General features: G+C 42.0%; 2 protein-coding genes across 2 annotated transcripts; both read right to left on the reverse strand.

Moving 5' to 3' along the window:
* Positions 1 to 4,404: 4,404 nt before the first annotated feature.
* Positions 4,405 to 5,353, reverse strand: LOC108278605 (olfactory receptor 52N5-like). Its single transcript, XM_017492055.3, has one exon. It carries the CDS (start codon positions 5,351 to 5,353, stop codon positions 4,415 to 4,417), a length of 939 nt encoding a protein of 312 aa, XP_017347544.1. The 3' UTR covers positions 4,405 to 4,414.
* Positions 5,354 to 9,554: 4,201 nt separating this feature from the next.
* Positions 9,555 to 10,704, reverse strand: LOC108278603 (olfactory receptor 52N5-like). The gene has a single exon (XM_047162017.2). It carries the CDS (start codon positions 10,594 to 10,596, stop codon positions 9,658 to 9,660), a length of 939 nt encoding a protein of 312 aa, XP_047017973.1. The 5' UTR covers positions 10,597 to 10,704; the 3' UTR covers positions 9,555 to 9,657.
* Between the last annotated feature and the right edge of the window lie 2,697 nt (positions 10,705 to 13,401).

Here is a 13,401-nt window from a genome sequence, read left to right on the forward strand (position 1 = left end):
AGTTTTTTTTTCTTCCTGTAAACAGCTGCTGAATTTTCAGAGTATGTGACATAAGTACATTAATTAAAAACATATTTTTCAAAAATGAGAAGAATATGAATATATATTGCTGCTATACCGCACCTTAAAAGAAATTGGACTGTGTTTGTCTTTCCACAGTTCCTCAGTAACTTGCTGTACCACTGTGGTGGTCTGTTCAACTTTTATAATCTATAACGTGTCCTGGGAACATTCCGAGATGCCGAACAAACAATCTGATAATTACAATAATAACAAAGCGTCACATGAGGTTTAAAAAAAAGAAGTCGAATATTATTGGAGGAAAGCTACCCAGGGCAGTTACACACGTACAAAGCATATGGAAAGTCTATTAACCCTCTGAACCCCAAGCCATTTCGGAATGTTTGTTTTGAAAATTGTGTGTTTCTTAAAGTTTTTAAGAGTTTTTAAGATTCCTGAGTATCTTGAGTATGGACAGAAGTTTGTAGCCAATATTCGTCGTCATCATCATCATCATCATCATCATCATCATATTATTATTATTATTATTATTATTATTATTATTATTAATTAATAACAACAGCAACAACCAGTTGATCCAGAATCTAAAGACAAAGCGACTCTGTCGGCCTCCAGCATGAACAGGACTTGGGAGGCTTCGCCGTCAATCTCAGGCTTGAGCCGGTCATGGGAGGCTGCGTCGTCAGCCTCAGTCATGAGCAGGTTTTGGGAGGCCACACTGTCAGCCTCAGGCAGGACCATGACATGAGAGGCCGCATTGTCGGGCTCAAGGAGTGAGTAGGACTTGGGAGGCTGCGCCATTGGCCTCAAGGAGTGAGCAAGACTTGTGAGGCTGCGCCATTGGCCTCAAAGAGTGAGCAGGACTTGGGAGGCTGCGCCATTGGCCTCAGGAATGAGCAGGCCTTGGGAGGCTGCACCACTGGCCTCAGGTGTGAGCAGGACTTGGGAGGCTGCGCCATTGGCCTCAAGGAGTGAGCAGGACTTGGGAGGCTGCGCCATTGGCCTCAAGGAATGAGCAGGACTTGGGAGGCTGCGCCATTGGCCTCAGGATTGAGCAGGACTTGGGAGGCTGCGCCATTGGCCTCAAGGAGTGAGCAGGACTTGGGAGGCTGCGCCATTGGCCTCAGGAGTGAGCTGACTTGGGAGGCTGCGCCATTGGCCTCAAGGAGTGAGCAGGACATGGGAGGCTGCGCCATTGGCCTCAGGAGTGAGCAGGCCTTGGGAGGCTGCGCCATTGGCCTCAGGTGTGAGCAGGACTTGGGAGGCTGCGCCATTGGCCTCAAGGAGTGAGCAGGACTTGGGAGGCTGCGCCATTGGCCTCAAGGAGTGAGCAGGACTTGGGAGGCTGCGCCATTGGCCTCAAGGAGGGAGCAGGACTTGGGAGGCTACGCCATTGGCCTCAGGATTGAGCAGGACTTGGGAGGCTGCGCCATTGGCCTCAGGATTGAGCAGGACTTGGGAGGCTGCGCCATTGCCCTCAAGGATTGAGCAGGACTTGAGAGGCTGTGCCATTGGCCTCAGGAGTGAGCAGGACTTGGGAGGCTGCGCCATTGGCCTTAGGAGTGAGCAGGACTTGGGAGGCTGCGCCATTGGCCTCAGGATTGAGCAGGACTTGGGAGGCTGCGCTATTGGCCTCAGGACTGAGCAGGACTTGTGAGGCTGTGCCATTGGCCTCAAGGAGTGAGCAGGACTTGTGAGGCTGCGCCATTGGCCTCAAGGAGTGAGCAGGACTTGGGAGGCTGCGCCATTGGCCCCAGGATTGACCAGGACTTGGGAGGCTGCGCCATTGGCCTCAGGATTGAGCAGGACTTGGGAGGCTGTGCCATTGGCCTCAGGAGTGAGCAGGACTTGGGAGGCTGCACCATTGGCCTCAGGAGTGAGCAGGACTTGGGAGGCTGCGCCATTGGCCTCAGGATTGAGCAAGACTTGGGAGGCTGCGCCATTGGCCTCAAGGAGTGAGCAGGACTTGTGAGGCTGTGCCATTGGCCTCAAGGAGTGAGCAGGACTTGGGAGGCTGCGCCATTGGCCTCAAGGAGTGAGCAGGACTTGGGAGGCTGCGCCATTGGCCTCAGGATTGAGCAGGACTTGGGAGGCTGCGCCATTGGCCTCAAGGATTGATCAGGACTTGGGAGGCTGCGCCATTGGCCTCAGGAGTGAGCAGGACGTGGGAGGCTGGGCCATTGGCCTCAGGAGTGAGCAGGACTTGGGAGGCTACGCCATTGCCCTCAAGGAGTGAGCAGGACATGGGAGGCTGCGCCATTGCCCTCAAGGAGTGAGCAGGACTTGGGAGGCTGCGCCATTGGCCTCAGGATTGAGCAGGACTTGGGAGGCTGTGCCATTGGCCTCAGGATTGAGCAGGACTTGGGATGCTGCGCCATTGGCCTCAGGAGTGAGCAGCACTTGGGAGGCTGCACCATTGGCCTCAGGCAGTAGTAGGGCGTGGAATCCACGCCGTCGGCCTCTGGAAGGAGTTGGACCTCTGGCCTTGGCTAGGCTGTGGAGGCTGCCATGTCTGCCTCCAAATGAGATAAATGTAAGTCTGGATAAGGGTGTCTGCCAAATGCCATAAATGTCAATGTAAAATGAACTTGGATGGATGTGAGGGTAGAGTGTTTGTGTGGAGAAAGCCAGGACATGAATTCCAACCAAACTACAATAAAGGTACAATAAAGCATGGAAGTGGAAAGGCTGTTTTTTTTTTTCTTTTCGTTCTACATTACTGTTGGTGAGCTTATGTTTATTGATGGCATCACAAACTCAGAAGTCTACAAAGACATCATGGATGCAAACTTTCAGAAATCAACAAAGAAATTATTCAAGCAACAGAAGTGGATTTTTTAACAGAATGAGGATCCAAAGCACCAGCCAACTTTTGAAAGAATAGCCCTGACCTAAAACTTGTAGAGCATCGATGGGATGCAGTGAAGATGAAACAAGCAGATTGCTGATGCTCTAGTGTGGATGAACTGAAAGTTTTGTTTCTCGAAACTTGGAGGAATCTTCCACCACAACTGTTACGAAAACGTTTTAATTCCATGCTCAGACATTTCAGTAATTTCTGTGAAAGAAGGATGGCAAACTAAATACTGAAACACTGCAACTGTGATCTTTAATGAAGAAACATAATCTATTTCTTTCTTGAAAATTATACCTGTGGTACTTTAACTTGAAAAGTGGAATATAATCTAATGATGATGATGATTGTTATTATTTCCATTTCCATGTGACACCAGACTCCTCATTTAGATATTGACTGTTACAGTGCCTACAAACACTAAAGATTCATCCAACACTAAATTTGATTATTAAACAATTCCAGACAAATTTATTCAAATTGTTTCATGTTCATTACAACATTCTCTGTTAAAAGCCACAGAAACGTCCAAATGTAAACAAGGACAAATAAAACAAGTGTGAACATTTTTAGTAACTTTTTAATATACAGGTCAAATGGTAATATGTATATAAAATAAATAGAATAATATGCATTTGGCATTACATTCAGCATAGATTATACATTTCAAAGATTGTTGGCCATTTAATAATTTAATTTCGGATGTACAGTGCTGCATAAATTAAAAACAATTATATATATATATATATATATATATATATATATATATATATATATATATATATATATATATATATATATATTTACAGATTGTTATTTTATGACTTCTGCATTATTGGATCAGTAAATAAATAAATAAGAAAAATAAAAACCGAATTCCAGACGTTACTTTCCCATAAAATAACGAAATGTTACACAGAAATGTTTTCATGTCAGTAAGGAAGGTAACATATGTGTGACACTCAAATTCTCCAGAATAAATATAGCAGATTCTACAAGATACTTAGAAAACCTTACCAGCCAATTTCTTCAAACTACACCAAGTGTACCTAAGACCACTGAAGTATTGTTTAAGGCAAAAGATTTTCATATTAAATATTGTCTTTGTTTCATTTAGAGCTGTTCACTGCTCTTCATGGTATTTTGTGCGGGTTTTTTAAAATGTATTTTTTAGAACCAATTTCATTAGTTTTGAGGTTGTTTTTGCTTTACAGCATTTCTTTACACCAGACGTTTGCACAGTACTGGGCAATATATTTTATAAGCAAACATCTTGACAGGCAATATAGGTATATCTCGTGAAAATCTGAATAAAAATAATAGACAAGGTAATACTTAATCTCACTTTATCTGGGACGATAAAACAGTAGAAGAGGGCTACATTGTATAAATTTATCCATGCTATATATATATTTTGTATAACATGCCATTATTGCCAGTCATTCTGTTTGCAATACTTACATTTTTGTAACACTTCATTCATATACATAACAATACATATTATTGTATACTTTCTATATTTACTCAATAATAAGGAAATCATCCTGGAAGGACTTTCCTTCTCAGGAACATCTGCTCAATCCCCTGTCTTATTTCTTTGGTTTGAAGGCCGTATATGACCGGGTTGAGGCTTGGAGGAATAACATAAAGTAAGACACTGGCCAGATTCCGAAGTCCCTCATGAGCTGAGAAACGGTGCAAAATGATCACAGTACAGCCACATCCAAAGAGAATGAGATACACAATCAGATGGGTGCTGCATGTTTTTATAGCCTTGCTCTTCAGTGTGCTGTTTCGATTTTTTAGACAAACCTGTGCGATCTTTAGATAAGTCAGACTGATCGACGATACGGAGATAATCCAAAACACGACAGTGATAAATAAACCAACGATCTGATTTAAAGACACATCCTCACAAGAAAGTTTAAACAGAGAAGGATTGTCACAGTAGGGATTTGATATCGTTGAAGTACAATGAGAGAGCCTTATAGTGAGGGCCAATAAGACCAAGACCTTGACAATAGCAGTCAGCCATGCTGTTACAGACAGACCTACAACCATTTTGTTAGTCATTATGGTGTGGTATCGTAATGGCTTGCATATGGCCACGTACCTGTCGTAAGCCATGATTATTAATATAGTGTGTGAATTTGTGCTCAATGTATGAGCCCCAAAGGCTTGAATTACACAAGCGGCATAGCTGATATACCTGTCAGATTCCACCAAGATGTATTTGAGTAAACCAGGAAGTACAACGGTAGCATTGAGTGCATCATTCACAGGGAGGTTACAGAAGAGAAGGTACATTGGTTTGTGAAGAGATTTCTGCATTGCTATCATCATGACAATGCCAATGTTCGATACCATAATGAACACATAGATCAGGAAAAGAAGAATGAACACCGGATAAGCGGAGTAAGGTGTGATCCGCAATCCTTCAATCCTGAGGATCTCGTATCTGTATGATCTGTTTTCCATCGCCTCCTACAAGCCTGTACAAAACAAACAGCTTAACAACCTGTTCAGTCGTACCCAGGGCCACTTTCAGAAATAAAGTTTAAACCGTTTTTTTTTCTTCCTGTAAACAGCTGCTGAATTTTCAGAGTATGTGAGATAAGTACATTATTTAAAAACATATTTTTCAAAAATGAGAAGAATATGAATATATATTGCTGCTATACCGCACCTTAAAAGAAATTGGACTGTGTTTGTCTTTCCACAGTTCCTCAGTAACTTGCTGTACCACTGTGGTGGTCTGTTCAACTTTTATAATCTATAACGTGTCCTGGGAACATTCCGAGATGCCGAACAAACAATCTAATAATTACAATAATAACAAAGCGTCACATGAGGGTTATAAAAAAGAAGTCGAATATTATTGGAGGAAAGCTCCGCAGGGCAGTTACACACGTACAAAGCATATGGAAAGTCTATTAACCCTCTGAACCCCAAGCCATTTCGGAATGTTTGTTTTGAAAATTGTGTGTTTCTTAAAGTTTTTAAGAGTTTTTAAGATTCCTGAGTATCTTGAGTATGGACAGAAGATTGTAGCCAATATTCGTCGTCATCATCATCATCATCATCATCATATTATTATTATTATTATTATTATTATTATTATTATTATTATTATTAATTAATAACAACAGCAACAACCAGTTGATCCAGAATCTAAAGACAAAGCCACTCTGTCGGCCTCCAGCATGAACAGGACTTGGGAGGCTTCGCTGTCAATCTCAGGCTTGAGCCGGTCATGGGAGGCTGCGTCGTCAGCCTCAGTCATGAGCAGGTTTTGGGAGGCCACACTGTCAGCCTCAGGCAGGACCATGACATGAGAGGCCGCATTGTCGGGCTCAAGGAGTGAGCAGGCCTTGGGAGGCTGCACCACTGGCCTCAGGTGTGAGCAGGACTTGGGAGGCTGCGCCATTGGCCTCAAGGAGTGAGCAGGACTTGGGAGGCTGCACCATTGGCCTCAAGGAATGAGCAGGACTTGGGAGACTGTGCCATTGGCCTCAAGGAGTGAGCAGGACTTGGGAGGCTGCGCCATTGGCCTCAGGAGTGAGCAGGACTTGGGAGGCTGCGCCATTGGCCTCAGGAGTGAGCTGACATGGGAGGCTGCGCCATTGCCCTCAGAAGTGAGAAGGACATGGGAGGCTGCGCCACTGGCCTCAGGAGTTAGCAGGACTTGGGAGGCTGCGCCATTGGCCTCAAGGAGTGAGCAGGACTTGGGAGGCTGCGCCATTGCCCTCAGGAGTGAGCTGACATGGGAGGCTGCGCCATTGCCCTCAGGAGTGAGCAGGACATGGGAGGCTGCGCCATTGCCCTCAGGAGTGAGCAGGACATGGGAGGCTGCGCCACTGGCCTCAGGAGTGAGCTGACATGGGAGGCTGCGCCATTGGCCTCAGGAGTTAGCAGGACTTGGGAGGCTGCGCCATTGGCCTCAAGGAGTGAGCAGGACTTGGGAGGCTGCGCCATTGGCCTCAAGGAGTGAGCAGGACTTGGGAGGCTGCGCCATTGGCCTCAAGGAGTGAGCAGGACTTGGGAGGCTGCGCCATTGGCCTCAAGGAGTGAGCAGGACTTGGGAGGCTGCGCCATTGGCCTCAGCATTGAGCAGGACTTGTGAGGCTGTGCCATTGGCCTCAAGGATTGAGCAGGACTTGGGAGGCTGCACCATTGGCCTCAGTAGTGAGCAGGACGTGGGATGCTGCGCCATTGGCCTCAGGAGTGAGCAGGACTTGGGAGGCTACGCCATTGCCCTCAAGGAGTGAGCAGGACTTGGGAGGCTGCACCATTGGCCTCAGTAGTGAGCAGGACGTGGGATGCTGCGCCATTGGCCTCAGGAGTGAGCAGGACTTGGGAGGCTACGCCATTGCCCTCAAGGAGTGAGCAGGACATGGGAGGCTGCACCATTGGCCTCAAGGAGTGAGCAGGACTTGGGAGGCTGCGCCATTGGCCTCAGGATTGAGCAGGACTTGGAAGGCTGCGCCATTGGCCTCAGGATTCAGCAGGACTTGGGAGGCTGCGCCATTGGCCTCAGGAGTGAGCAGGACTTGGGAGGCTACGCCATTGCCCTCAAGGAGTGAGCAGGACATGGGAGGCTGCGCCATTGGCCTCAAGGAGTGAGCAGGACTTGGGAGGCTGCGCCATTGGCCTCAGGAGTGAGCAGGACTTGGGAGGCTGCACCATTGGCCTCAGGAGTGAGCAGCACTTGGGAGGCTGCACCATTGGCCTCAGGCAGTAGTAGGGCGTGGAATCCACGCCGTCGGCCTCTGGAAGGAGTTGGACCTCTGGCCTTGGCTAGGCTGTGGAGGCTGCCATGTCTGCCTCCAAATGAGATAAATGTAAGTCTGGATAACGGCGTCTGCCAAATGCCATAAATGTCAATGTAAAATGAACTTGGATGGATGTGAGGGTAGAGTCTTTGTGTGGAGAAAGCCAGGACATGAATTCCAACCAAACTACACTAAAGGTACAATAAAGCATGGAAGTGGAAAGGCTGTTTTTTTTTTTCTTTTCCTTCTACATTACTGTTGGTGAGCTTATGTTTATTGATGGCATCACAAACTCAGAAGTCTACAAAGACATCATGGATGCAAACTTTCAGAAATCAACAAAGAAATTATTCAAGCAACAGAAGTGGATTTTTAAGCAGAATGAGGATCCAAAGCACCAGCCAACTTTTGAAAGAATAGCCCTGACCTAAAACTTGTAGAGCATCGATGGGATGCAGTGAAGATGAAACGAGCAGATTGCTGATGCTCTAGTGTGGATGAACTGAAAGTTTTGTTTCTCGAAACTTGGAGGAATCTTCCACCACAACTGTTACGGAAACGTTTTAATTCCATGCTCAGACATTTCAGTAATTTCTGTGAAAGAAGGATGGCAAACTAAATACTGAAACACTGCAACTGTGATCTTTAATGAAGAAACATAATCTATTTCTTTCTTGAAAATTATACCTGTGGTACTTTAACTTGAAAAGTGGAATATAATCTAATGATGATGATGATTGTTATTATTTCCATTTCCATGTGACACCAGACTCCTCATTTAGATATTGACTGTTACAGTGCCTACAAACACTAAAGATTCATCCAACACTAAATTTGATTATTAAACAATTCCAGACAAATTTATTCAAATTGTTTCATGTTCATTACAACATTCTCTGTTAAAAGCCACAGAAACGTCCAAATGTAAACAAGGACAAATAAAACAAGTGTGAACATTTTTAGTAACTTTTTAATATACAGGTCAAATGGTAATATGTATATAAAATAAATAGAATAATATGCATTTGGCATTACATTCAGCATAGATTATACATTTCAAAGATTGTTGGCCATTTAATAATTTAATTTCGGATGTACAGTGCTGCATAAATTAAAAAAAAATTATATATATATATATATATATATATATATATATATATATATATATATATATATATATATATATATATATATATATATATTTACAGATTGTTATTTTATGACTTCTGCATTATTGGATCAGTAAATAAATAAATAAGAAAAATAAAAACCGAATTCCAGACGTTACTTTCCCATAAAATAACGAAATGTTACACAGAAATGTTTTCATGTCAGTAAGGAAGGTAACATATGTGTGACACTCAAATTCTCCAGAATAAATATAGCAGATTCTACAAGATACTTAGAAAACCTTACCAGCCAATTTCTTCAAACTACACCAAGTGTACCTAAGACCACTGAAGTATTGTTTAAGGCAAAAGATTTTCATATTAAATATTGTCTTTGTTTCATTTAGAGCTGTTCACTGCTCTTTATAGTATTTTGTGCGGGTTTTTTAAATGTATTTTTTAGAACCAATTTCATTAGTTTTGAGGTCGTCTTTGCTTTACAGCATTTCTTTACACCAGACGTTTGCACAGTACTGGGCAATATATTTTATAAGCAAACATCTTGACAGGCAATATAGGTATATCTCGTGAAAATCTGAATAAAAATAATAGACAAGGTAATACTTAATCTCACTTTATCTGGGACGATAAAACAGTAGAAGAGGGCTACATTGTATAAATTTATCCATGCTATATATATATATATATATATATATATATATATATATATATATATATATATATATATATATATATATATATATATATATATATATTTGCATAACATGCCATTATTGCCAGTCATTCTGCTTGCAATACTTACATTTTTGTAACACTTCATTCATATACATAACAATACATATTATTGTATACTTTCTATATTTACTCAATAATAAGGAAATCATCCTGGAAGGACTTTCCTTCTCAGGAACATCTGCTCAATCCCCTGTCTTATTTCTTTGGTTTGAAGGCCGTATATGACCGGGTTGAGGCTTGGAGGAATAACATAAAGTAAGACACTGGCCAGATTCCGAAGTCCCTCATAAGCTGAGAAACGGTGCAAAATGATCACAGTACAGCCACATCCAAAGAGAATGAGATACACAATCAGATGGGTGCTGCATGTTTTTATAGCCTTGCTCTTCAGTGTGCTGTTTCGATTTTTTAGACAAACCTGTGCGATCTTTAGATAAGTCAGACTGATCGATGATACGGAGATAATCCAAAACACAACAGTGAGAAATAAACCAACGATCTGATTTAAAGACACATCCTCACAAGAAAGTTTAAACAGAGAAGGATTGTCACAGTAGGGATTTGATATCGTTGAAGTACAATGAGAGAGCCTTATAGAGAGGGAGAATATTATCAAGATCATGACATTAGCAGTCACCCATGCTGTTACAGACAGACCTACAACCATTTTGTTAGTCATTATGGTGTGGTATCGTAACGGCTTGCATATGGCCACGTACCTGTCGTAAGCCATGATTATTAATATAGTGTGGGAACTTGTGCTCAATGTGTGAACCCCAAAGGCTTGAATTACACAAGCGGCATAGCTGATATACCTGTCAGATTCCACCAAGATGTATTTGAGTAAACCAGGAAGTACAACGGTAGCATTGAGTGCATCATTCACAGGGAGGTTACAGAAGAGAAGGTACATTGGTTTGTGAAGAGATTTCTGCATTGCTATCATCATGACAATGCCAATGTTCGATACCATAATGAACAGATAGATCAGGAAAAGAAGAACGAACACCGGATAAGCGGAGTAAGGTGTGATCCGCAATCCTTCAATCCTGAGGATCTCGTATCTGAATGATCTGTTTTCCATCGCCTCCTACAAGCCTGTACAAAACAAACAGCTTAACAACCTGTTCAGGTCCACTTACCCAGGTCCACTTTCAGCCTGACGAGTAATATAACTTGGACAGTATATACATTCAGGGTGAAATACATTTTAAATTATTCATTTTATAATACTATACTGTAACATTTTTCAATACTATAACACTTTATAACAAACGATATACATTTTATACACCACCTTTAAAGAAATGTGCCGTGTTTGGCGTTCCAAAGCTCATCAGTTATTTGCTGTACCGCTATGGTGGTCTGTGCAACTTTTATAATCTATAACATCGGCTGTTTCCTGGTGACTTTCTGGCATGGCAACGGCAATCTGATAACATACTGTCACTTGAGAGTTAACAAGCAAGTCTGATATTATAGGAAGACATCTACCCCAGGCATTTAAGTGCATACAAAACCTATCAAAAGTAATCCTTTGAACCCCAAGCCATTTCTCAAACCCCAAGCCGAGTTGTTTGTGAATGTCTTTAAGAATAGTCTCTTGAGTGCATGGACATGAAAGATATGTATAGCAAAGATAAAAATTTAAATAAACCAGGAAGGGTATTATTACTTATTATTAACTTATTTTACTGCAGTAGATGAAGATATAATAAGAATTCAGGATTCAAAATTGAAGATGCCTTTGAATGTCATGTACAGCACAGGTGAAACTTTTACACGGTTCTCATAGGCAAACATACAGCCGTGCACATTACAGCAAGGAATAATAAATATTGCACATTCTAGTGTAGAAATATTGTACAAAGTCCACTCATATTCTGAAATATTTTCAGTCAAATATTGCACTGTGAATAGAAGTATAACTCCAGCTACATGCAGCTATCTATAGGGCCCAAGCACCTTTTGCAAATATCGCCCCCCAGTGGCCGGTCCTTGTGAAGTTACACAGAACCATAAAGACACCATAGCTGATAAGTTTTGTGATGATGAGCGTAATCGTATGAAATGCTGAAGGCTCATAGGCCATAGTTTTCAATTAACCCAGTCATCATTACAAATCTAGTTACAGATTAGTACAGTGATGCTGTACACCAAATGTCAGCTTAATCAGATATTTGGTTCCTGAAAAAATAGCTATTTGAATTGAACTCTGGGCCCCTATCGATGACTACGTCCCCAATGTGAGTCAGATGGATCAACCATTCAAGTCTCATGATGATAGCTCAGTGCTGAAAGCTGATTGGCTGATGGCAGCCATGTTTTTAAAGTAATCAGGTCATCGTGAAAAATCCACTTACAGATATGAGGTATTACAGAGATGAGGTATACCAAATTCCTGAGAAACATTTATTTGATTTTTAGCTCCATCCTAGTAGAGGAACACAATTGTTTTCCTTATTATAAGAGTAAGACCACTTGCACAACTTAAATTTTCCAGTGACATGACCATGTCACATGTCCCACTGATCACTCTCACCTGTTTTGTGTTACCCCTAATAATCACCCCTATAGAAGTTCTACTGTTTCAGCACCTAATTGTCAAGCATTTGTTGTTTGTCTTGTGTTCTCTACAGCTGCTCTCATAGTCCTCATGTTTTTGCCACGTGTCCATTGTTACATTTATGGTTCTTGTTTCCCTGTTTCAATAAAAATTCTAAAAATAACAACACTTCTGGTGCCTTAAGAACACCACCTAACTTCATTGAAGATGCAGTCACTTTTTATTTTTATGCCATGTGAGGAAATTGTGTCTTGTAAAGCTTTTTTTCCCCTTCTTCTTCTGATTATTAATCTCAGATTAAGGGATCAATTCTTAAAGTCAGCTCAATCAAGAGACCAAAGCACTCATTTTAAGTAAGCCTATCTTGAATAACTGAGTTTTTCACTGCTTGTAATAAGCTTGAACTGTTTTGTCTAGTTTTATAATCCAATAGCATTTTCTTTGTGACTAGATATTCATGCTATTCTCAAGAATTCTTACCAAGTCAGTTTTGCTCTTACCACACTGGCAGATTTGTTTACTGGATTTTAGTACACTTTAACTAGTGTGTCATGCTTGTTTCAAGAAAGGCATTTTTAACGCTTTTCTGTTACACCATTCAATACCCCACTACAATGTATTATTGTTAGAGGGGCAGGTAAATTTGATATATTACCTGATATATAAAAATATATCAAAGTAAGTTCCACATCACTTAGGCATGCTCTGGGTCTGTTATCTCTGTCCCCCCCCCCTCCCCTCTCTCTCTCTCACTCTCTCTCTCTCTGTACAACTTCTTATCTGAGCACACAGAAGTCCCTGTTCGGACACAAGAAGCTTTCTGTTCCTAATTAAGTCAAGCAATGATCTTACTCGTCCTCCATTCTGAATATATACTCTGTTTATATCAACATTAAAATAAGAAACTTTCACCGAACTCTGTGTCTGTGTGAGTTCTTCCCGAGCTCAGTACTGAGAGGGTAACAGAATTCGTGGGTCTAAGAATTCTGAGGCCGGTATCAGCGAAATCTTAGCAGTTTCCTGGTGTCAGGAAGTGGGACATCTGGACGGAGGTAAGTGATCTTTTACCGTCTGCCTCCGTGTAGATGTCCTTGTATTCTTGAAGTGTGGGTTGAAAATATCACGTCGTTTTAGTCCGTGGTGTTTTTCGCGAACGCAGGCGTCGTAGAGACTCTGGTACTACGTGATTCAACATAGTAAAACCTGATACCTTTTATTAATTGGATAATAGGGCCTAATGCTGTCTGAAACCATCTCCAGTGCTCTTTCTCTCATTTATTCAGGGATGTTGATAAAATCCACCAAATATTGTCACTGCTCATG

The sequence above is a fragment of the Ictalurus punctatus genome, chromosome 18 (genome assembly GCF_001660625.3).
Source record: "Ictalurus punctatus breed USDA103 chromosome 18, Coco_2.0, whole genome shotgun sequence".
Lineage (NCBI taxonomy): Eukaryota > Metazoa > Chordata > Actinopteri > Siluriformes > Ictaluridae > Ictalurus > Ictalurus punctatus.